Here is a 25,567-nt window from a genome sequence, read left to right on the forward strand (position 1 = left end):
GCAAGCCTTTAAAAGGGTCATTTATTTAAAGTTTCAGGGCATTGCCATGTGTACTTCTGTATCTGCCGCTGCAAACACATGTAAACAAGATGGGAATTATTTTATAACTTGGATAAATACCTTGTATGAAAGCGTGAAACAGTAGCCTGTGTAAATAGAGCCTTCTGGGGAAATCTGGTCTTCAGAAAGGAGAGCAGCTTTGTATAAATGGATCTTTGAGGAATTTTTTCCCATAATTTGTATAGGGATTTTTAGTGTATTCATTGATTATATACATTTATCTTAAGGCTTAAGACATTATTAAAAACTTGGCATGAGCCTATATAATTATATTCTATTTTACATGATATGATATTCTATTATATATATAATACTTGGCATTAGAGAAGGAATGTTAAGTTAAAATTTTCTTGCAATCAAATTTTCTGGTTCTGAGAAGTGCTTCTAGGTTCAAGGTCAGGCAGCAATTCTCTTTAATATGCTCTCAGAAATCTCTACTCCAGTACAGTCCACATTGTGTAACAGTGGTTAACAGCATGAGCTTTGGGTCAAAGTGCTGGGTACAAAAGCCAGCTCTACCTTGGGTAATTCTGCATAAGACATTTAATCTGCTGTTCCTCAGTTTCCTCTCTCCTGCCTGTGGGCAACAGGGCATATCTGGTAGTGGGGCTGTGAGTATTAAATGAGATAAATCACACAAACTGCTTAGTACACAGGGTAGCACATGGTGTGCTATAATTATTATGTCATAGCTTATTAAAATGCTGACACAATATATCATTATTTTTGATAGCAAATAGAGTGTTACCTGGTATAAGTAAACTATATTTTGATCATCTTGAGCCTTGCCTTCTTTTTTTTTCTATCTTTACCCTCCTTTGAAAAAAAATGAGAATAGTGAATATTCAGTGGTGATGAGCAGAAAAGGGATCATGAACACAGTGCTGTACAGATAATTACAGTGGCTCCCAACAATGAAATACGTATGTGGCGTTCTTGTGACTTTGCAGGAATTGACTGCTTTAAAATATGCTTCAATTGCCAAAACTTCCATGACTTATGACAGCTTGAATACTTACTATCTATCTTGCTCTGGAAAACAAATGCAAGGCTCTTTCTTTAGGTACCATGGTATCAGTGTCCGACTTACAGCATGTGAGACTTACTTTAAGAGATATGACTTTCTAATATTTGAGTTTTTAACGACATCTGGCCCTTATTTAACCATCACATTTATATCCAGTTCCTGCAGGCAAAGTTTTGTTGTTTAAGCTTGGCTAGATGCCCTCTGCAGAAAGCCTTTGCTTTAATGAACACAATTCCACAAAAACTGCTAGAGTTCCCTGCTCTCTTCTCACCCCTGCCACTGTACAACAATAGCATGTAAAGTTTCATCTTGAGTTTCAAATAAGAAGGTAAAAATAAGAAACTATGTTGCTGGGGAATTAGCTTTATGTAGTGGCCATTGCTATGACATATTCAACTTGATGCCCTTAGATTATTTGCAGAAGTGTTTATGTACTATGAAATGTTCGGCCAGAGCATACAGGAAACTGTAAAATATTTTATGAGATGTATACATGGTTGATGGTAGAATTTTAAATGTAGCCTGGAAAGGGTCTATCCAAATTCCAGGGGGGCAGATGACAGAATATATTCTCTTTAGTGATTCAGTTTTACACAAGAGGTTATATGGACTGGAAAGCATTGCCTGATTTGAGAACTATGTAAAAAAATTTATAAAATTAAGCTTTATAATTCTAAACAAGTAAACATGTATTCTTTCAGACCAAGAATCACCAGTTATGTTTATTTGTCTTCTACATGGTAAAAGCATTAGACATGGCTTGTTTATTATTTTATAAAAACAAAAGACAGCAATAAATGAAGGGTTCTCCCCAGATACAGGAATTATATACACCATTTAAAAAATATTTGTGCTTCTGATGGTTTTCAAATAAAAAGTCTTGGTTTTAAAATTGAAACAGTATTTTTGAATCACAACTATTACAATATAAGAAGGCAGGAAAGCTAATGACATAACCTCTAAATGGCATGTTCAGAAAGTTATACTTCCAAATTTAGGTGAAGGGAGAAATATTTCTACTTTCTTTACCCTTAAATCTAGGAAGCAGTATCAAGAGAGGCTATTTATTTATTGGCTTCTTTATTTTCAAATTCAGTCTGTCTCTAAAATACAAGGGACAAAAAATAGAAACTAGCTTTCTATATTTCCATTTGACTTAGAGTTAAGCCTGATGTGTAAGATAACAGACTGTTTACTTAATACCACAGTCACACTGAAGAGTTTACTATATAACACGTATGCTTTAGGATGTATCCATAATTAGTACAGTTTTTAAATAAATTTACATTGTTGTCTAGGATAAATATGCCATAAAACCCCAACATGTCTTAGTAATATTCTTATGCTAACCCAGTATGGTAGAAAATACTGTATAATACCGACTGAAAATTAGGGACCATCAATTCTCATCTCTGGTCTGTCACTACATTATTGAGTGATCTTAGGAAAGTCACTTTCCCTCTCTAGGCCATGGTTTTTTCATTTGTAAGATAAGCAGCTGTTCTCAATGATCTCTAAGGCTATCTTCTGCTCTAACAACATTATGGTTATTGAGAAAATAATTTACTGAAGTTTTCTTAAACATTCCTTCTGTAAATTTTCTTTTATTTCTATAGTCACTGCTGAAGGAAATTTTATTTCACTTCCAATTTAGTATTGTGCAAAGTCAGAGAAAGAACCCAAGTATAAAAAATAGAAAAGGGAATTAAAAATATTGAGCAATTATGGGGACATGTAGGCTGGTTCAGGACAGACATAAATGACCTTGCTTTATTCTAAATTCAGCTTACTGGCATTTGATGAAAAATGAAAGGTTATTATATGAACTTACTGGGCAAAACCAGATTTTATAAATAATTACCTGTCAGACTGTTCAAGATAGACAAACATACGCCAGACCAACAAAAACACAGACCTGTCATATTTCTGAGAGAAATGTACGTCGAGTCTTCCTTCTCTGGGACTATAAGGAGATCAGGTAGAATAAAATGAAGGAAAAAAACCCAAACCCTATATTTTCTGCCTTGTGCATACTTTAAAATGTATAATGTGGGAGAGAAGGAATTTTGATGTGAAAAATTATCCCCTGAAAATTTTATACCATCTATAAGCCTGGCAGATCAAGACCAAATACAATAAATGCTATCGTTTAAAAGTTAAGTTAGGATGTTTACTGCAAGCTTATAATTTTCCATGATTACGGATGCCAAGGAAAATACGAATGATAAAAAGAAAAGTTTAATCATACATTTTAACAAGCATAGATGGAACATCAAAATCCTCTGGGAATATTTTGATATTATATACCTGTGCTTTTTGTTTCTGAAATGCAAATTTTTTCTAAAAATTAACATAGAGCAGGTAAATGACAGTTAACAAATGTAAGTAATATGGCATAATCATATTAACTGAGACTCATAATTCTTTGGCCACAAGAAAAAGATCTTTCATATTTCTCATTTCTGTTTTTATTAATTCTTTAGAAACAGTGTTTCAAGTGTGTGTAAAAACCATAAAAGTAAAACTATACAAAACTCCCACAGAATTAAAGAAATAACTTTCTTTTTTGCAACTGAAGTTTAATCAGGAACTGTACAATTACATCTGTTATATTTTGGTTTGTTCCAAAGAGTTACGGTTCCTCATTTACTGGAGAAAGTATAGATGCCAGAAGGGTAGCTCGGCTGCTAACAGTAAGAAATTACCCTGCCCACATTTCCAGTCTAGGTGTGGTAGTGCTTTGAAGGGAGGAAGCAAGAAATCACTCTGCTCCCCTTCTACTGATTCTGAATACATGGCTTCTAAATGTGTATGGCATGTGCAGGAGTGGGGGATCTGGGGATTGGAGGAACAGGAAAAGGAGGGAAATGAAGATGCAGGAAGAGGTTCTGTGTGAGGAAAAACACACATGAAAGGCAGATGGCAGGAAGTTGGGAAGCAGGCATTGAAAATGACACATACTCTAAGTGGAGTGAAGGGGAAAGGAGGTGGGAACAGGTGATTTATCAGGTCTGTTAGATCTTTGATTACTGTAAGTTTATAAAATGGATAGCTGTCACTAAAATACATATAGTCAACAAATGTTGGAAAGTAAAGTTGGTGATGTAAGGGAAGGCGAAAACTCACCGTCCTTTTAATTTTGTTTCCTTGTTCCAAACCTGGATTATAAAATGTATCAAATAAAACGCAGACAAAACACTGGACGGGGGCAACCACTGCTTTTAAGATATGTGAGCTGAGGGCAGTAAATCTACTCAAATTAAAAGTTCAAAATTGTGTGATCTGCATTCTTGTCCACCTACAGACTATCCTAAACATCCTGCCATTAATTAGCTGAACAGCCCATCTAGTAAACAAGACTGATGGTTGAGGGGGCTGGAAAAGAGGAGGAGTCAGCAAGTTGAAAGTCACAACAAACCAGCCCACTCCCTCAGATAAAAGAAAGGTAAATCTGTATTTTATTTTGTTCACAGGAAATCACCTTAATATAACATTGCCTTTCCTGTTGTTGCAAGCACATCACAGTTGTCACATCAGCAGGCTAGAAAAGTCATCCCATTCCTGCGGTAGGCATTCTGTCAAAGAAAAAGAAATCTGCAATTAATTATCACATGAAGTCAAACAAGGAAAGGAGGCAAAAAGCAAGCAGAGCCTTCTTCCTGTTTTGTAGACTCTGCTGGCTACAATCTAATGGAATGCTTAATCTGAATATTTCTGGTGGCAAAACTATAGCAACCATTATGTCTATTAAAAAGTCAGTGTGGTTAACAAGTGGTTAGTGATTCTATTTTTGGGAAGTAGCAGGTACACAAAATAAGACATCCCATTTTGTTAACTGATTGGGCTTGGTTAGGCCAAAGAGATGTATTGAATCTGTTTGTCTTTTATAAACATGTGTTCTCTATTCGGTATGCTCAGGAATCTAAGTATCTTAATAGTCTATAAATTACTGACTCATTACTGGCCCTTCCCGGGCCTAATTTATAGTCGGAGTGAAAAGCTATCGGAACAGACACTAATAGAGGCCTCTCCTCCTCCCTAAAATATGATGATCTCAAAGAAGTTCTGTATAGTTCTGCATATTGTAGACAGTATCAAAAATGCAAATCTTATATAATTTTATACATACCTGTACATACAGATGTACACATGGATATGCATGGTGGGATAAAATACTCCCATAAAAGAAACTGGGAAAATGGATTCTAAGTGCAATAATTAATACATTTCAGTACAGAAAGAAAAGTTGCATGCTTTTCATTCCAAGAGGACATATTTTGCATTTCAGTGTTGGGAGACCTGGACCACACAGGGTCTCTGTAACATCCTGAATCTCACCATAAGACCCAGAGTGGAGCAGAACTAAAATTCAGGACTTAGGAATAAAATTTCCCTTTCACTGGCACATTTTTTATCATTTAAACTAGTAACAGTCACATCCAGAAAATTCATAACCTTCAATCGGATGGAATTTTCCTACAATCTGTTTTCAGAAAAACAAAGAAAATCATAAAATTCAGGTTAGGGATTTTTCCCCCTTAGGCTAATAACTCTGAGGCAGTTCTGCAGTCTGTATACTTCCAGCCCAATGAATGAACCTTGAACAGCCACAGCCCTATTTTAAGAAATAACAGAATACCCTTTTACGATCAAGATAATGCTATGGAGGCAGTGAAATCTTCATTTTAAAAAATAATTAAACCTCATTTATAATTATACCAAAAATGGCAAGTAGACTTAACCCTTTTAGAAAAGACTTCCATCAACATGAGGTGAAACAAATATAGTTTTCTAGATAACCTTCTGTTAATCATAAAATTCAATTAACTTGAAAACCTTCTCTCCAAATATCCTGCTTAGGAAGATTTACTATGCTTGTCAGGCTTCGGCGCCCTGGCTGAAATTTCTTCGGTTAGTTATGCTGCTATGCAGTTCACTCTAGATCAGTGTATCAGGGATGACAAAACAGTGGCAAATTCGAAGTGTCATTCCTCAGTGTTCTTTCTGCGAGCTTGTTCTTTACCATGGGGCTTTTTGTGTTGTAGAACACTTCTGGATTGAAGAAAACATTCTAACAAGGACTAGAAAATTCCAACTCTACTTCCTAAAATTGTGCACTATAGAACAGTGTTAAGTGAATGCCTCAGAGAGCCACAAATAACTTGCAGGAATGCACAGGGTGTCTTCCCACAACCACAGGCAGTGGAGCCTCAGTCTGTGAAACAGCTCCTACCACCATGGCTGCCTTACAGAGGCTTATGCCAAAGTAATACTCTTAGCTTCTTGACCCTGATATTTTAAATTTTACAACCACAGTGACAATCTTTAACATCATGTATTATTTAAAGCACAGGGATGGTTTTATATGGAGTTAAATGGACCTAGGAGTAAGGCTGCATTCCTTCTAAACGTACAGTGTTGAAGTGAGCCTTGCTTGAGAAAGGAGGTTTTGGCTTAGAGGGAGACTGAGTCTTAGCTGAGTTCACCTGAGAAATAACCAGGTTTTAATCTTTTCAGATGGGGCAATATGAAATAGTTCTTATTAGCATGGAAAAGGTCACTTTTGAAAGATCAATTCACCTTCACAGATGATTTATCACTGCTTTGCAAACAATTAAAAGATTACAGGCTTATTTAATAACACAGATTCTATGAGAAAACCAAAGTTTAGAGTTGACCCAGATTTCTGTGATGAGTTCTTCCTATTTGAATTCTAAAATAAAGAAGGAACAAACAAGCATGTGTAATTAGTGAGAAGCAATTTCAGTAAACACATTCCCTAGGGTCCTCTATTTTGAGTCACTGCTTTTTCCTTTTGATGTACAAAGGATGTACATTGTCTATGTAAGGCAATTATGGGAGCGTCCCAACTTTGGCATGCTTTCCAGAGTAAGCAGCTTTACAGGAAGATGGATGAAGACAACTCATCTTCACGTCAACTGTAAATTTCTCTCTATTTGTGTTGCAAATGTTGAAACTAAATTTAAACATTGCTTGGTGTGAGGGCCTTCCAGAGGCCACATTCTCATGGAATACTTTGTATCCCACTTACTTTCTTCTGTCAGACCCTATGAATGATTCCTAGTTCTGTATCTTTACAGACAGACACTCCTAGTGGTTTAATAAAGCTCTGTTCTCAACATCAGTTGCTCCTTTGTGAATTTGCTGAAAAGCTCAGACATTTTAGCATCTCTTAAAGTTCACAGCAAAGACAATACTTAATGTTTTTAAGGCCCAATTAGTTCTAAAATTAGGAATTCATACTTCTCAGTTTAAATTGAGGACCCAATTTTTGACATTCATTTATTCATACAGTGCCAAATTATGACCTGTGCCAGAATGTCAATCCACCTGGATAAGCAGATACAGATTTTACCTACTGCACTGGGCACTGGTGGGGTAATTAATTTCTAAGTGTGTACTTTTTAAAATGACTTTTTGTTACTTCATATGGATAAGCTAGAGAAAACATTTAAATCCCACAGTGGTTTACTTCTGTTTTTTATGGGTTATCATAAATTGATACATCTTAAGATATACAAATGAATATTAAAAAGCAAAAGATTAATATTTTTCTTAAGCAAAAGGACACATGCTACAAAACTTACTTTGTAGTTTCAACTTAAATATTACTGTGTATTATTTTTGCCATTAGCCTAATTATTAAAACATTAACTATAAACACAGTCTTTCTTCCAGTACAGACTTGTTATATTCTATTACCTTTCCTGGTTCTCTTCTGCTTTCTCAAATCTTAAATAAACTAGCATAAGAATTTCACTGTAGTAAGTCCCAAACTCTCTTACAAATACTTTATTTCTCAAAGGCATAAGAAAGAGGTTTTGGTTCTATTGTCTGAATTCCTATAAATTTGCTTAATATGATTTCAGCAAATTTTTACTGAGTTCTTACTCTGTAAATCACTGTGTGCTTGGTGATACAACAGGATACAAAGATAAATAGACAGTCCCTGGCTTCACTAAACTTCCAGTTTCACATTCAAGTTTTAACCACCACAAGTAAAATGCACTGAGAGATCATTCTCAAAGTGAGAAAGGAGGGAGAAAACATAGCAGGCTTTTGTTTTTTTGCTTCTAATCACAATATTTAATTTGAACTTACACTTTAGAAAGGCATGAGATTTGTCTATTTCTCAAAGTAGGGAGGGGCAAAGATTAAAAAATGCTGAGATACATGGTTTTATGGTTTATGAAATATTTTCATGTCTGTATCTAATTTGAGCCTTACCACAATTAGTAAAAGAGTAGATTTTGGATTTAAAACCCAGGGCCTGTGTTCTTTTCATTATACTACATTGACTTACAATAAACAAAACAAACCAGACAGTCCCCTGCCCCAATTCCACCCAGAGCACTGTAGATACACATATTCTCTTAGTCCTAACAAACTCAATTCTTGCTAAACATCACTTAAAGGGTAAATTACAATTTTATTTCAAATTTAAGCTAAATCAGCCAGGTATAATACTTCAGAGTACAGACATGGACCTTGAATCTAAATCATCTTCACTTTGGAGGCTTTCTCAACTACTGCTTATTATTTTCCAAACTAACTTTAAGAATAGTGTATAGTATAGAACATTGCACCCAAATCACTTGGGGAGCTTTAAAAGATACAGATGCTGTAGCTCCAGCTCTTCAAAGCCAGTAGGTCTGAGTGGAGTTTAGGCTTTGGAATGTTTTAGAAGTATCCGAGGTGCATACTGAGAGCTGAGAACAGTGGTAAAATGGATGAGGAGACCACTAACAGGACCCAGTAATGGTTTTGTCAATAAATGGAACATTTTCAGAATCTCTCGTGATTATGGAGTAAATATTTCCTAATGGAAATTCTAATTTGGGCATTTAGTAAATTTAACATGGAAGAGGCACAAATTGAAGTTTTCAGCCTGTGGCTTTTACCCACAGCAGATGGGTTATCTGTATCTCTCACTTTAGGTTATCTGTAGATTAGGCATTGCTTTCTGCCCCCAAGATGCTGAGATGCCACTGTTAGGAGCACAGTCTGTCTGACTGCCACAACATGTTTAATACTACAGTGAAAAAGGAATTTGGAAACTAAGCTGCTAAACCAAGCTGAACAAACCCTTTACTAACATCTAGAATCAAGGAACAATAGAACTTTGGAACTGCAAAGTATCTTTGTGAATTCCTCTGGCCCCATTCTTAATTTAACAGATGAAAAAACTAATGCCCAGAGAGAGTGACCCATCCACAGTCACATGGGGAAAGGCCCAGGATTCCTGACTCAGTTTAGGGCTTGCTGCAGATGGTTCTGATTCTGCCCAAAGCTATGTGTTTAGCTTCCCTGGCCTTAATGGGGAAAACAGATGCAGGGAAAGAAACAGTTTTTCTGGATAAAGAACAGCCCTTGGGAGCAGAACAAAAGTGAAGAAACTGGTGGAGTTGGCGGGTGTGGGGAGGGGGGGTGGGGAAGGAAGGAACACAACTTAATTATGTCTGAAACAATATAGCTGAGCAGGTAGAGGTCAAGCCATTACAAGCTTTGAGTTCTACCTTGGGCTTTTCTGCTTTATGATTAGCAGAATCACTTAATTTTCCTGGAGAATCACTTAATTTTCCTGAGTGCCCAGAATAATAATTCTGATAAATGGACAAAACATCAAAATAAGATATACATAGCTGAAAGGTTCTGTGGCAAATGTATGCATCTTTAGGACCTTCCAGGGGTTGATACACCACCGTGTGTTTTCATGGAAGTCTTACTGTGGCTATGCTCAGTGTCTGATTTTGGGTTGAGCAAATAATATGGCCTGCGTGGAGCTGTTTGGAGTTGGCAAGTTTGGGTTAAATCCAGCAGTAAAAGGGACAATAAAAAGATTTGGAGCATACATTCACTCTCTCCCAAACTACTGTTAATTCCTAACTAACTAAGTATAGAGTATGGATGCTCTGTCTCTAGGATGATTTGTGGGCCACAGGAGCTGCCCTGTTACCAAGAGCCTGGGGTTTTTCCAAATTCTTCACATCTTGGGATGTGAGGGCACAGAGGGTTGAGGTTGAAAGGGATGAAGATGGGCACAGAGGGTTGAGGTTCTACGCTGGCTTTGCTTTGCTGGGAGAAAAAGGTAGAGAGGTAGTAGGATAAACTAGAAGCAAGAGGCTTTCACTAACTCTTACTTATTAACTTAACCTAAATGTCTGGTTTATTGGAATACTCCGTTGAGCCACAGTTGGGAAGGTAGGTACATTTCTGAATTTCATGTATAAATGCTGTTTCGGTCAACTAAATTAGTCCCCCTCTTTGTCCCACCCCACTCCCAAGCTTTATAGTAAAAATCAGTTGTGCTTCTAACAGGCCTTTTTCAATCTCTCTTCTGGTAGAAGAGAGACTATGCCAAGTTGTCTCAAACTTAGGTTGTTTCAAATTCAACTGCTCCCATATGTCTGAATTCAGCCCTGGCCTCTGTGAGGTCATTAGATTCTGAGTCTAAGTCCTCTCTTTTGCCTAAGATTCAGCCCTGGTCTCTGTGAGGTCATTAGATTCTGAGTCTAAGCCCTCCATTTGCCTAAGAAGATGACCGTGCTCTGAAAGACATATTGTTTTGCTTTAATACTATAAATCTTGGAAGTTTAGGAGTTTCATATGAAAGCTATGCAATTGCTTTTTAAAAGATAAAATATGCCCCTTTCTTTGCTGCCCTTGTGTCTGCGTGTGGGCAAGATATTTAATTATAATGAATAAAGCCGAATGGTGGTCTAAGACTCTTAAAATCAAAGTGGGAATCATGGCTGAATTTCATTAGCAAACATAAATACAAATAGGCACATCTTGTTTGCACCATGCCATGTGACTTTTCTCCTTTTGATAATTTCATTCTGATATTTCAGAGGATCTAAATTAAACCATATGATGTATATAGCACTGTATAACATGCAAAACTCATCATTAAACATTTTTCTTTTGTGTACTTGCCCCATGTTATAAATATCCTGTCAGAAGCAGAGCCTTGATTTAACAACAGTGGAGGGAGCCCTGCCCTTTAAATAAGAGGTCTTCTCTGGCTGGCAGAATGGGAAAAAAACATAGTATTAACTCTCATCGTAGTCCATGTAACCCAGAGCCCATAAATCTTGAGGAACTTGTCATTTGCCTGATTTTCTCTAACTCTATGCCAGTCTCTTCTTATTTATTGAAAATACTAACATTGGACTTTTATAAATTCTTGAGTTATTACCACATTGTTTCGGCAGTCTGAATACAAAAATCTCTAGATTAAATTTAGTTATTAAAAATTACCATTCATAATTGCCCAAGTCATTTCAAATTATGAGATATATTAAGATTATTTTGTTGTTGAGCAAAATAATTAAGTGGCTAATAAATACAACATTGTATTTTAGGAAAAAAAGGTTTTTGTAAATATTATCTTCAGCAATTTTATGAGACTATGTATAAATTCTTTCCATGACACTCTATGCACTTACATACATCTATGTTTAATAATAATTTAACACCAATAATATTAAACTTGTCTTCAGCTACTTTAATATTAAAGACAATCAAAACAAATGTCTCAAATTATTCCAAGCTGCAAACACATATAAGTAAATATTTTAGGTTCACATACTGTTACCAAAAATTAGAATCAATAGTAGGTTTGTAATAGATAACATAAAATACCTTTTTTTTTACAATCTTGGTTTTGTAGTCATGTTACTCAATTGCATTTTCAAGGTCTTAGACAATACCGATACAAGATGAAAACAAAAAGAACGGCCAAAAAGTGCCAAATTGGCAGGAGTTAGTAACCCAAATAACAATTGTTTGGGGGCTCAGCTCTAACAACAGTTAATTCTCATTTCGCTTGAGTAACCTATAACCTTCAGAAGGAAGGGAACTTACTGTTCTATTTATTTCTGTATGTCTAAGGCATAACCCAATGCATGAAATAAGTTAAATGCTTAATAAATAGTCATCTAATGAATGAATGAATTTGACTAGCAGGTAGCTTCTTTTCCTCTGGGCAATAATGGGAAATGCTGATGTGCTCATCATTAGAGCAGGGGCTGGGATAGTCTCAGTTCCTAAAAACTGGGCTTAGACCACACACTTACCATTTTGCAAGAGAACCATCAGCACCAGTTATTAGGAAAACTAAATTAGTGACCTTGATAGCCCAGCCACTAGCAATGTTGCAAAGCAGTTATTCTGATATTAGGTCTCAGTTCCCACTGGGAGCATTTCTGGGCTTCTTACTGATTATCAGTCAACAGTGAAAAGTTATGCATCAATCAAGCCAATTGCTTTATTTGCCAGAAAAAGAGTATTCACCTCATCTAAAACAACACTGTGAAATTATTTTGTTGAGTCTATAAACATTTTAGGCTCAAGTACTCTGTTACCAAAAATTATAATCAACAGTAAGTTTGTAGTAGATAATATAATTTTTTTTACCATCTTGGTTTTGTAGTCATGTTACTCAATTGCATTTTCAAGGTCTTAGACAATACTGATGTAAGACAAAAACAAAAAGAAAATACTGTTGCTATGGCCTTCCCCCCCTTCTCAATGGCCTTTGCCACATTAAAACACAACACAAGGAGTAAGAACACAGATAGCAATAGCTGTTTGCCAATGGTCAATGCCAATTTGATTGGACAGTAAGTAAATTACAATTAAGGTCTTTAAGAATTCTTTAAAGACAATAAAAAATTATGACAAAAATCAGGGGATAGTAGTTAATAATATCAATTATATTCGGTAGCCACCTGAGAAGATATATTTTTACACTTGATTTTAGCCAAAAGGCTGAGAAATGATAGAGAAGCTATATGTCTGTATGAACCTACTGTCATTTTACTTATTCATTCAAAAAACACAGTACAAGGTGCAGTGGATACGGCAGGATCACAGATGTGGTTCCTGCCCTCTGTGGTGAACAGGCTGAGGGGGAAGACACATATTGAATGAGAAATGCCGAAAGTGATGGAAGTTACAAAATGAGAATAGAGTGTAATGGGCTGTATAAGAGGGCAGTAGAGGTAGATGGTGGTGATCAAGGAGGCTTCTTGAAGAAGTCACACAGCTGAGATCTGAGTTGGGGACGGGAAGGGGATGAGTTTGGGGGACAAAAAAGTGTTTAAGTAAGGCCAAGAGGAGAGAGATCTTGACTTATCTTGTTTCCAAATGCCAATCTGTAGGCTAGTCAATAAATGTTAAATCTGAGACACCAACCCAAACTACCTACCACTAAAGAGCTTATCCATATTCAGGTCCGAGATACTCCTAAGCGTTCAACCAAGTGATTCTTTTGAATCACTGCTTTAGGGCCTGGCAGAAACTCTTTATATTAAATTAGAGTACTCTCTGTTGGCATTTATTTCCAAGCTGAACTGCTGTGGACTGACAATAGGGGGGCATGCCTCTTCCATGCCTTTGTGTCTCTTTCCTTAAAGTTAGGTGTTCTTGAGACACTGTGAACATACTTTTACCTTGTACATATTACACATCTATATTTCTAAAACAGAGTTGTGTTAAATTTGCCACGGACATTTACAATAATATGCCTTAACCATTCTGAAAATTTATCTCCAACATATCATAAATAACCAAAGTGTCTCCTCTGATGTGAAAGATTAATTTGAACAGAGCTATCATATTAAATGACAAGATCTGAGTTGTGGAACCATCCCAAGTCAGATATATTATTTATGTGGTAGTGACAGTACTCATTTTATTGGGTATTATTCTAATTAATTCTAAAAGGTGAGCTTTTGGGCTTATAGTAAGTAGGATCCTGCACTGGCCCAGATCACCCTTATCACACTATTGTCCAAGTCAACTGCCTACTGGTTATATTGTCTCACAAACACAGTGAAAAGGCTTAAGCGCATCAAAAATAAATGTTTGTTTCACTATTTTTTTTTGTTGTTGGAAACAAGGTCTTGCCCAGGCTAGAGTGATGTGGTGTGCTCATGGCTCAATGAAGCCCCAGTCTCCCAGACTCAAGCGATTCTCCCACCTCAGCCTCCTGAGTAGCTGGGACTGCAGGTGTGCACCACCATGCTCGGCTAATTAAAAAAAATTTTTTTAGAGATGAGGGTCTCACGTTGTTGCCCAGGCTGGTCTTGAACTCCTGAGCTCAAATGATCTTCTTGCCTTAGTTACCCATCATGCCTGGCCCCTTGTTTCACTTTTAAAAGAAGTTATTACAATTAAAAATACTTATTAAAAATATGTTATTACTCAACAGCCAAATTAACAAAATGGATCTTCAAAAGGGCCTATGAAAAATTCAGCACCAGTTTTTTTTTTTTTTTCTTTGAGACGGAGTCTCTCTCTGTCGCCCAGGCTGGAGTGCAGTGGTGCCATCTCAGCTCACTGCAAGCTCCGCCTCCCGGGTTCACGCCATTCTCTTGCTTCATCCTCCCGAGTAGCTGGGACTACAGGCGCCCGCCACCACGCCCGGCTAATTTTTTGTATTTTTAGTAGAGACGGGGTTTCAACATGTTAGCCAGGATGGTCTCGATCTCCTGACCTCGTGATCCACCCGCCTCGGCCTCCCAAAGTGCTGGGATTACAGGCGTGAGCCAGCACGCCCAGCCTAGCACCAGTTTTTGACTACAGAATTAAGAAGTCAGTTGAAATTCTTGTTCCAAACTGGTTGGCAAAAGTTGAGATCAGAGTCATCCTTACAAAAGAATGTGGCTGTTATATTTCAATAACTTTTACTGCGATTTCTTGAGGACCAGCTGCGTAAATTCTACCTTTATGTATTCTATTCATGTAGCAGTCAAATGAAATGTAAACAGGCATTCTATAAAATATAGCCTCACAATGTATAATCTCTATGCTTAATTCAAGGAATAATTTCAACTAGGTTTTAGGAGAAGGGCAAATGGACCTTCCTCTGTCTCTCCAGTCCAGTTGGTGGTGGGAGTGACTGGGTAAAAGCTGGTCTCACCACTTTTGGGACTGCCTGGCCTCCTGCGCGTGCAGCCAGTCTCTTGTTCAGCAGACCCGTGGGAGGTGAGAGGAGGTAAGCTAATGCACAAGTAGCTGCCAGGAGAAAAGATGGGAGAAAAAAGCAAAAGAAATATAGTATTTCAATCAAAGTCTAAAATTTGTAAAAGTGGTTTTGGTCTCCATATAGTAAAAATATTTATCCAAGAAACTCCTACTCGGGTGTGAACATCCTACTTCTAGTGGGATTTTGTTTGGCAAAGGTCTGTGAAAGAGTGGAAGCTAATACAGAACATGTCTATAAACAAATTTATTTAGTTAGTACAGATTGACACATTCACTATAGGATTTCAGCAATTACATGTGTAAAACTATTTCCTATAGTGGTTTCCTTTTGTGATTTTGCTAATTTATTCAATCTAGGCCATTTTCATGCATTGACTCTTAGAAGCCCTTTAGCCACCCAGGCTGAGATGAACATACGGAGACTCTATGCCTTCTTTCCAATTCTTTGTGTAAACATAATTATATGGTGATATTAAAGAGTCAAACTTCCAATGAAAAAGTCAAATAAGGTTGCAATACCTTAAAACATGATGTTGTCATCTAACTTTGGAGAAGAGAAATTTGGGAGTTTGGCTATGATAATGTACATGAAAGTATTATCTCTCTGTCTCTGTGATGTGCCTGCTCCCCCTTTGTCTTCTGCCATTATTAGAAGCTTCCTGAAGCAGATGCTGCCATGCTTCCTGTACAGCCTGGAGAACCATGAGCCAATAAAACCTCTTTTCTTTATAAATTACCTAGTCTGAGATATTTTGTTATAGCAAGCAAGAACGTCCTAACAGATATGATTATTAATGATATGAGTTAGTAAGTTCCACCTTTTAAACCCTGTTTTAGCCATTATTATATCTCCTATAATGTCTGACATTTAGATGCTCAATAGGTATTTGGTGAATAGAATTTATTTAAATACTATTCAAGTTTAGGTAGTCCCTGCTACACTGTGAATATGGTTTTTCCCCACCAAAACTATTTTTTTAAAGCTTCACCAAAACAAACTAATGGTAAGGCTTGGTCCTCAATGTGGAAGTGTTGGGAGGTGTTTAAAGACACCCACATAGGAGGTACTGTACTTCTCGTAGCCACTGACCAACAAAATATGTAATGATTGAAAACCTTCAATAATGTGTTTAAATAAATTTTATTAATCACAATGGTATCTAATATGTAATGACTGAAAGCCTTCAATAATGTATTTAAATAAATTTTATTAATCACAATGGTATCTACATACCACTGAAAAACAAACATCAAGAAAAATCAGTTATTCTCCCTACAGACAATGCTTAATGCATCTTTGGGTCTGCAGATGTCCCACTGTAAGCATAAGGCTCTTGGGGAACTCACTCAGGTTTGGAAGCGCCTCTCTGGCCTACTTTTGCTTATTCATTTGTTCATTCACTCATTCACAAGTATTTATTAAGTGCCTATGACATGTCAGGCACAGTTCTTAGTGCTGGAGAGGTATCGTGAATACATGTGAATCCACTAAATCTTACTTTCTAGTGAGGTAAGACAGATAGATATAGTCTCTGTGTGTGTGTGTATACACAATGACAGTGGTAAGTGCTATAAAGACAAATAAGGCAGGATGAGGTGACAGAGAGAGATGGGGTGAAGGTGTTATCTCTCTGATAAAGCGACATTTAGAGGCCTGAATGGAGGAAGCCATGCAGACACCAGAGTGCAGATGGCCTATTAATGGACAGCAGAGTGTGGGTGCTGAAATCGTGTTTAGAAGGAAGGCTTTGATAGGATGCTGGGAACACTGAGGATGACTTGTCTTTCCAACATTTTTTTCTGTGTATATTCTCTGTGAAATGCACATGGTAGGCTCTGAGGAATCAGTTAAACAGTCATGGTTCTTACTACATAGGAGTCTCACTTTGGGCTGGGGGGGTGGGCAGAGGAAGGAAGTTACTTAGATGTCTGTATCATGTATATGCATACATACATATTGGATTTAGAAATATAAATATTATTCACTAATAAATAATGTTTATTACATTTATTTAGAAATAAATGTTTCCTCTACAAAAACAGGTAAGTGGTATCAGTGTCAGGACATGAGATCATGAGGCTAGTCAGTGCTGTCCAATTGTCTTGGGATTATTTCTATAAATATAAAGAAATGAATGGAAAGAGAGTAAGACATTACCAACCATAAATCATTTAAAGGCTTTTCATGCTGTCATATACCTATTTTTTTTAAAAAAATGCTTACATGATACATAAAAGAAAGATTATTTATTTTTAAAAATACCAGTGATATAAGAGCAGTTTGATGGTCTGTGCTTTGACACAAGGGGAACATGATTACAGACAGGCCTATTTATCCAGTCTCCTGTGAGACAGAAGGGACCATTTATCACATTACTATACATCAGCACAAGATTATGGTGGTGACTATGAATACATGCTCACATCAGAATGAATCATAATGAATGTTAATGATGTCACTTGTTTTCGGTGGGAGCAAAAAGACATTGCCCAATGAAAAAGACCCATGTCTACTGACCTTTGAAAAGAAACATACTGTTATGTGGAAGGGAATTATCACCTGGGCACTTTGTGGCTACCCAAATGTCCATCCATTGAAGAGAGACTGGATACAAAATATCCAATATTTCTAGAAATTTTAGAAATAGTAAAAAATAAAAGCCTAGTTTCAGGACACATGCAATTCAGTGTGCTGACAAAAAACCTTTTTGGTAGCAGCAAATTATTAATTGTTTTATATCGGTGCTTTAAGTGATATACATGAAGAAGCATAGAAATTTCAAAATGAGTTATGTATACATACACAAAAATAGGCAAGAACAATGGTGCTGTACAATCTGATAAAAGACATACATAAAAACCCCACAGCTAACATCAGTCTTAATGGTGAAAGTCTAAACAATTTCTCCATAAGATCAGGGATAAAGCAAAGATATCTACTCCCACTGCACCTATTTCACCATTAATACCAGCTGAAATAAGGAAAGAAAACAAAAGGCATACAGATTGGAAGTGCTGAAATAAACTGCCAGTATTCACAGACAATAATACAATTGTTTACATAGAAAATGCCAAAGAATCTACAGAAAACTTACTGGAACTAGGGAGTTTAGTAAGGTTATAGGATACAAAATCAACATCAGAAAAAAATAAACTTTATTTCTTTTTTTGAGACAGAGTCTTGCTCTGTCACCCAGGCTGGAGTGCAGTGGCGCAATCTCGGCTCACTGCAAGCTCCGCCTCCCGGGTTCACGCCATTCTCCTGCCTCAGCCTCTCCAAGTAGCTGGGACTACAGGCGCCCACCACCATGCCCGGCTAATTTTTTGTATTTTTAGTAGAGACGGGGTTTCACCGTGGTCTCGATCTCCTGACCTCGTGATCCGCCCGCCTCGGCCTCCCAAAGTGCTGGGATTACAAGCGTGAGCCACCGCGCCCGGCCTTTATTTCTATATCTAGCAGTGAACAAGAAAAAATTAAGAAATTAAAATGGCATAAAAACATAATATTAATTAGGGGACTCTTAAAATATGTGTAAGACCTGTACAATGAAAACTACAAAACACTACAGAGGAAAAATTTTAAATATTAATATATAAATAAGTGGAGAGAGATACTGTGTTAAGGGATCAGAAGACAATATTGTAAAGATATTTTTCCATAGACTCATCTATAGAGTCGGTGTAATTCTTTTCTAAATCCTACCAGGCTTTTCTGTAAAGTGATAAACTGATTCCAAATAAAAACTCAAAGGACCTTGAACAGCCAGAAACACACACACACACGCACAGAAAAAGAACAAAGTTGGGAGGATGCACACTACCTGATTTTAAAGCTAAAGTAATCAAGTCAGTATGGCATTGGCACAGACAGAAATGCAGATCAGTGAAACAGATGAGAGAGTCCAAATAGACCTACACGTTTTTGGCGTATTTATTTTCAGCATAGGTGCCAAGATAATTCAATAGGGAAAGGACAGTCTTCAATATATGATGTTGGAACAACTGGACATCCATATGCAAAAAAGTGAACCTGATTCTTACCCCATACCATGTACAAATATTAACTGAAAATGAATCTTAGACCCAAACACAAGTAACCATAAAAATTCTAGAAGAAATAGGACATTTTTGTGCCCTTATAAGCAAAGCTTTTTTAGCTAACACACTTATCTGTAAAAAAAGACTGATAAATTAGACTATGTCAAAATTACCAACTCAAGAGAAATGAAAACATGTCCATATTTTATAGGTGAACATTTATATATTTTTATGTAAACTTTATTCCTAATTGCTCAAAACTGGAAATATCCCAAATGTCCACTACAAAGAAACCAAATGTGGTACACCCATAGAATGGAACACTCTTCAGCAATAAAAAAGGAATGTATTATTGCTATATGCAATAACACAGATGAACTTCAAATGCATTATGCTAAACAAAAAGAAGTCAGACTCAAAAGGAGTACATACATACAATTTGCATTTATATGACATATTACAAATGGGAAAATTATAGGGTCAGAAAACACATCAGTGGTTGACAGAGCTATGGATGGTAGGGGTAGAGGACTGACTATAATGAGATGTCAGGACATCTTTTTTGCAGCAATGGAAATGCTCTAATATTTTAATTGTGATGGTTTTATGACTATATACATTTGTCAAATCATCAAACTATATATTTTAAAAGAATGAATTTTATTGTATGTAAATTATAACTCAGTAAAATAAAACAACCCCCCCCCCCACCCACAGTAATGCTTTTGTTGGAGATGGTCAGGATTTGTACATCACAGGCAGGATGTACTTGTTTGGACACTAGAAATGAAACACAGCACTTAGTAAGTTTCCAAGTTGTTAGTTTTCTACATGGCAGCACACTACATGTTCATTAGAAAGTCCCAGTTGAATAGAAAAATTATATGGCTAGAGTTACTTAAGACCAAGGTAAACTGTGTATATAATTATACAATAAATTCCATTCATTTTGGCAAACATTTATTGAATGCTTACTAGTACCAGGCACTGGAGTAGAAACTGAGTGGGAGAAAAACAGATACGTGAGGCATAAAACAGGGTCTCCTGGGACTCACAGGAGTACATCTAAGCCATCCATTCATAAGCTATCATTGTGAAGTGATTGATACAGCAATCACTACACAGCTCTGAAATGGCATTTCTCTATGGAGGGCTTGAATTTCTAATTCTGAAGAACTGCTCCTTGATAAAGGTATATGAAGTAGCAGGCTTTCAAAAACTGTTTTGGTACTGATATCGAAGGGGGGCAAAGAAGTGCTGGGAAGAGAAGGGCGGGTCCCTGGTGAGGGCTCCACCCTAGGGCCTGTACCCACAGACCTAGGTGAGGACAGACACTTCTGCCCAAATGTTGCATTTCCCAAGACCACCCTGGTCCACCACGCCCCGATCCTGTGCCTATAAAAACCTGAGACCCTAGCGGGCACACACACAAGCGGCTGTATATCAAGAGGAACACGTTGGCAGAAGAAGACACAAGAGGCTGGATGTCAAGAGGACATCGAGGGGAGCTCGCTGGCATGAGCCCAGGCCACCAAGCAACCCGACTCCAGGGGACAATATCTCCCTTCTGGCTCCCCTATCTGCTGAGAGCTACTTCCACTCAATAAAACCTTGTGCTCATTCTCCAAGCCCAGGTGTGATCCGATTTTTCCAGTACACCAAGGCAAGAACCCTGGGATACAGAAAGCCCTCTGTCCTTGTGATAAGGCAGGGGTCTAATTGAGCTGACTAACACAAGCTGCCTATGGACGGCTAAACTAAAAGAGCACCCTGTAACACATGCCCACTGGGGCTTCAGCTGTAAACGTTTACCCCTAGACACTGCCATGGCATTAGAGCCCACAGCCTGCCCGTCTTTATGCTCCCCTAGAGGTATGGGCAGCGGGGAACTGAACAAGCGAGCCACACCCCCATTGCATGCCCTGTGAGGGGGACAAGGGAATTTTTCCCGTTTCAGTACCATCTCTGATCCTTTGTCCTTTTCATCACTTCGCCTTCCAACTTTGCACTCACTCTGCTCTATAACTTTAGGCTTGTCAATCACGAACTTTTCCTCAACTTAATGCAAAAGGCTAGTTAAGGATACCAACAGTTCGATTTACTAATCTCTTTAAGAGTTACACTTACGCATATTCCAACAAGCTAACCACATAGATAGTGACAAGAGGCTCAAAGGTAGTTCAGACACCAGACAACCTTATAGTTGAAGGGAGGAACCTCAGAGCCCTTCAATAAAGCATGTGCAGCAGACTACAGAAGAAACAAGGGAGGTTTTAGAAGGGAAGGAGTGGGAAAAAGGAGGTAAGACCAGGACAGATGTCTATATTGCAGGGAAACAGAATGGTCTCTGGCGAGAACAGGGGAGGCCTGAGCTTTCTGAACATTTTTGTCTTTCTCAACTTAATGTTTTTTTTTCTTTTTGAGACGGAGTCTCCCTCTGTCGCCCAGGCTGGAGTGCAGTGGCGCAATATTGGCTCACTGCAACCTCCGCCTCCTGGGTTCAAGCAATTCTCCTGCCTCAGCTTTCTGAACAGCTGGGATTACAGGCATCCGCCACCACACCTGGCTCATTTTTGTATTTTTGGTAGAGACGGGGTTTCTCTGTTGGACAGGCTGGTCTCAAACTCTTGACCTCAGGTGATCTCACCACCTTGGCCTCCCAAAGTGCTGGGATTACAGGCGTGAGGCACCGCACCCAGCCCCAATTGAAAAGCTTTTTGAAGACTAAAACAATTTCCACATCAGGGATGGAGTTTTTAAGGCTTACGGTTTGACTTTCTTGGCTTTTTCTGTGTTTAAACTGGAAAACACATAAATGTGATTTTTTTGTTTTTGTTTTAGTAATTAAGGATGAGATTGAATCCTTGGGCACAAATCAGGACAATGCTCTGAGAACTGGACCCTTAGCATCACAATGAAAGACTAATATTTTGTTTCTTGTATTTTATTTTGGGACTGTGCTAGCTACTATATACTTTTCCAATTGCTGATACAGTTATTTTGTTAGGCATATAAATGACCTGAGACTACAAGTCTGGTCACAATCAAAGTGTCTACACATTTAAGGGAATCAGCCATGATTGATGTTACTTAAAATTTTTATAGGAAAAAATTGTGAAAACAGATTACACTTGTTTTACTATACCTTTGCCACTTGATTTATTCTATATTTTTTTGAGACGGAGTCTCGCTCTGTCACCCAGGCTGGAGTGCAGTGGCACAATCTCGGCTCACTACAACCTTCGCCTCCCGGGTTCAAGTGATTCTCCTGCCTCAGCCTCCTGAGTAGCTGAGACTACAGGCATGTGCCACCATGCCCAGCTAATTTTTGTATTTTTAGTAGAGATGGGGTTTCACTATGTTGGCCAGGCTGGTCTCGAACTCCTGACCTTGGGTGATCCACCTGCCTTGGCCTCCCAAAGTGCTGGGATTACAGGCATGAGCCACCACACCCAGCCTATGGGAAGATTTTTAAAATGCTCTGTCTTCTCCTGCTCTTGTCACTGGTGAGATGTCAACCTAAGCTACTATAGACTATTGTTGGAGATGTATGGATTCCACTAATTTTCTTTACCATTCATTACAGAAACATTTTCTTCTACTGTTGACAGTTATCTTTTTTTTTTTTTTAGTGAGATAGAGTCTTGCTCTGTTGCCCAGGCTGGAGTGCAGTGGCATGATCTTGACTCACTGCAACCTCTGTCTTCCGGGTTCAAGTGAGTCTCCTGCCTCAGCCTCCTGAGTAGCTGGAATTATAGGCGTGTGCCACCACACTCAGCTAATTTTTTTTGTATTTTTAGTAGAGACGGGGTTTCACCATGTTGGCCAGGCTGGTCTCGAACTCCTATCCTCAAGTGATCCACCCGTCTCAGCCTCCCAAAGTGCTAGGATTACAGGGGTGAGCCACTGCACCCAGCCTATGTCTTTATAACTAGACTTTTGGAGGTCTTTTGATTTCTCTAGCACAGTGACTTTTCTCAACACTGGCTGGTTGTACATTAGAACCCCTTGGGGAACTTTTAAATATCCTGAGACCCACTGGCACCAATTAATTTCTGGCGATAGGCCCCAGGCATCAATTCCAAAGTTCAGCCAGGGCAGAGTACCACTAGGCTAGGGAGAAAAATCAAAACCTTATTTGTTTGTCAGGTTCATTCCTAGTTTTAATTCTCTGTTGTCTTAATTCTTGTGATAAGAACAATATTAGGGTAACAGTCTGTGTACATTTGTTCTGTGGATCTCTGCAACCAGCCTTTTCTCATAAAGGTTTTCCTGTGAGCTGACTGACAATCATAAGAGAGTCTTTTCTATTACAGACCAATAGATATTATAGAGGTAGTCAAGGTACTTCTACAAGCATTCTCTCATGTGAACCTAACTGTAATTCTGGAAAGCAGGTGGGATTACTATGCCCACTTTAGATGAGAAACTGTGGCTCAAAAAGGTTAAATGATTTTTCTAAATTTCGTGGTTCAATGACAGACTCAGGACTCAAAACAATGACATCTAACATCTAACCTATTACACTTCCTACTACTTCATTCCACCCAACCTTCCTTTAAAGGAAATCAGAGGTGAATAAGAGATGACTTTCTTTTTAAAGGCATTTTAATCTAAATAAACAACTGATAAAAACACTACCTTATAACTTTAATTTCAACTCCAATGTGACATTATAGGCTAAGTCATAGCTGAAGCACGGGGTCCCATACATGGGAGCAGTTTAACGTAACTTCATGAAGTGCCCAGAATTTAACAAACGGCCAACAAATATTTGTTGAATAAATTTACAAACTTCCACTTGTTTCTTGCCATGTATATGACTTTTCTATAGGGCACAGCTGTAGATATAAGCACTACAAATGAATGCTAATTTTTATTCTAGTTTGATCTGCCTATAATCGTAAGGATCTGGAGAAAGGGTCAGAAAAAGTAACTAAGCATTTAGGCTGAATTAGTCTTGCAGGAAGACAAGGACAGACTGATGGACAAAAAGACACACAGACATAGTCCTCTATTCTTCTGTCTGGAATAATAATCTCAGGAAATAACTAAATATGTGCAGGAGAAAATATTAACCAAAAACAGCTTACAAGACCTACACATTAAATTAAAATCACTGGGCAGGAAAAATAAAAAATAGCTGTTCCAGCAGATCAACCAGATGTATGGCCTGAGTACAACTGTAGAGGCGATATATTTATACATTTATAAAAGCGAATTCATAGTGTTGGCAATGTATTTAGCTGGGGAGAAGACAGTTACTATGTATTTGTAATAATGCCCCCAGCACACCTGGCCTGAGGACCACCACTGGCTGACATTTGGAGCAATGCATAGATACCACTTCCTCTTCAGACATTCAAGTCTGAGGAGTTGCAGAGTGGATATGAGGCCAAGAACTGGTCAGAGATGATGACTAAAATCTGTGAAACAAAATGCTAGTTAATGGTGGAATAACTTCCAAGAAAAAGAATCAATTTTAAAATGCTACTAATGTAAGAATGCACTAATGATCAGATTAAATTTTAACCAATAAATGATTTAAGGAGGCCTAAGGGACAATCTCATTGAAAAATAAAAACTTAAATAAAATAAACAGAAAATTGTTTGACTCACAGTCCCCCTCCACTTCCCCCTAACCTTTTTTTTCCTGCTTCCTTTCAGTTTCTTTAGTCTCTCAGAAATTCCCTGGTGGGGCTTTAAAGGGACACACTCTTCTTGACATATATTAGGCAGGTCAAATCCAGATGTATGTTTTTTGAATTAAGTTGGCTTATTTAAAGCAATAAGAAGCTGCCACAGAATAGCCAAAATTATAGATATTAGAGATGGAAAAGACTTATTAGATCATCAAGTCTGTCCCTCAGGGCCAGTGCAGGAGAAGCAATCAAAATAAAATGATCCACTCACTCCAACTGTTCTCTGTGGTTAGCAAGACAAAAACATTCTCAAATAGAAAGGAGTCTTGGAAGTTTATGACTGAAATACTGAACTTTCTTTTTTCAATTATTTTGTTTGTTGTCAGTCAGAATCTGGGGAAGCTGGGCTTATTTTGCTTTTGGTTTTATATACATCTATCTATCTATCTATCTATCTATCTATCTATCTATCTATCTATCATCTATCTATCTATCTATCTATCTATCTATCTATCTATCTATCTATCTATAAATGTACCTTGTATGTACAAACATATATAGGTGCTATGAAGCCACCATTTATAGCTTTCAGTTTTCTCAGTTATAGTCATATTAGTATTCACAATAAGCTACTGGTTTATCTAGAGGTACAGCTTCTGGTTTGTTCAAGATTTGCTAGTAGGAACCCACCCATAGACCAAGTCCTCTCTTTTTTGGGAGCTCAAAGTCTAATGACATGGCTGTGACCTCTGACAGATGGTGTACATAGACACTGAATTTAGTCATG

General features: G+C 37.7%; 1 protein-coding gene across 11 annotated transcripts in view; it reads right to left on the reverse strand.

Moving 5' to 3' along the window:
* Positions 1-25,567, reverse strand: part of SUPT3H (SPT3 homolog, SAGA and STAGA complex component) — a 555,592-nt gene that overhangs the window by 15,547 nt on the left and 514,478 nt on the right. For 10 of the 11 annotated variants that reach the window (XM_058432546.1, XM_058432547.1, XM_058432550.1 and 7 more), the window contains one exon: positions 4,569-4,662. In XM_058432546.1, coding sequence (XP_058288529.1) covers positions 4,621-4,662 — 42 coding nt within the window. In that variant the 3' untranslated portion in view covers positions 4,569-4,620. Of the gene's footprint in view, positions 1-1,787; positions 4,663-25,567 lie in introns of those variants that run through there. The other variant, XM_058432545.1, reaches the window with a different exon arrangement.

Source organism: Hylobates moloch, unplaced genomic scaffold (assembly GCF_009828535.3).
Source record: "Hylobates moloch isolate HMO894 unplaced genomic scaffold, HMol_V3 SCAFFOLD_20, whole genome shotgun sequence".
NCBI classification, from domain to species: Eukaryota; Metazoa; Chordata; class Mammalia; order Primates; family Hylobatidae; genus Hylobates; species Hylobates moloch.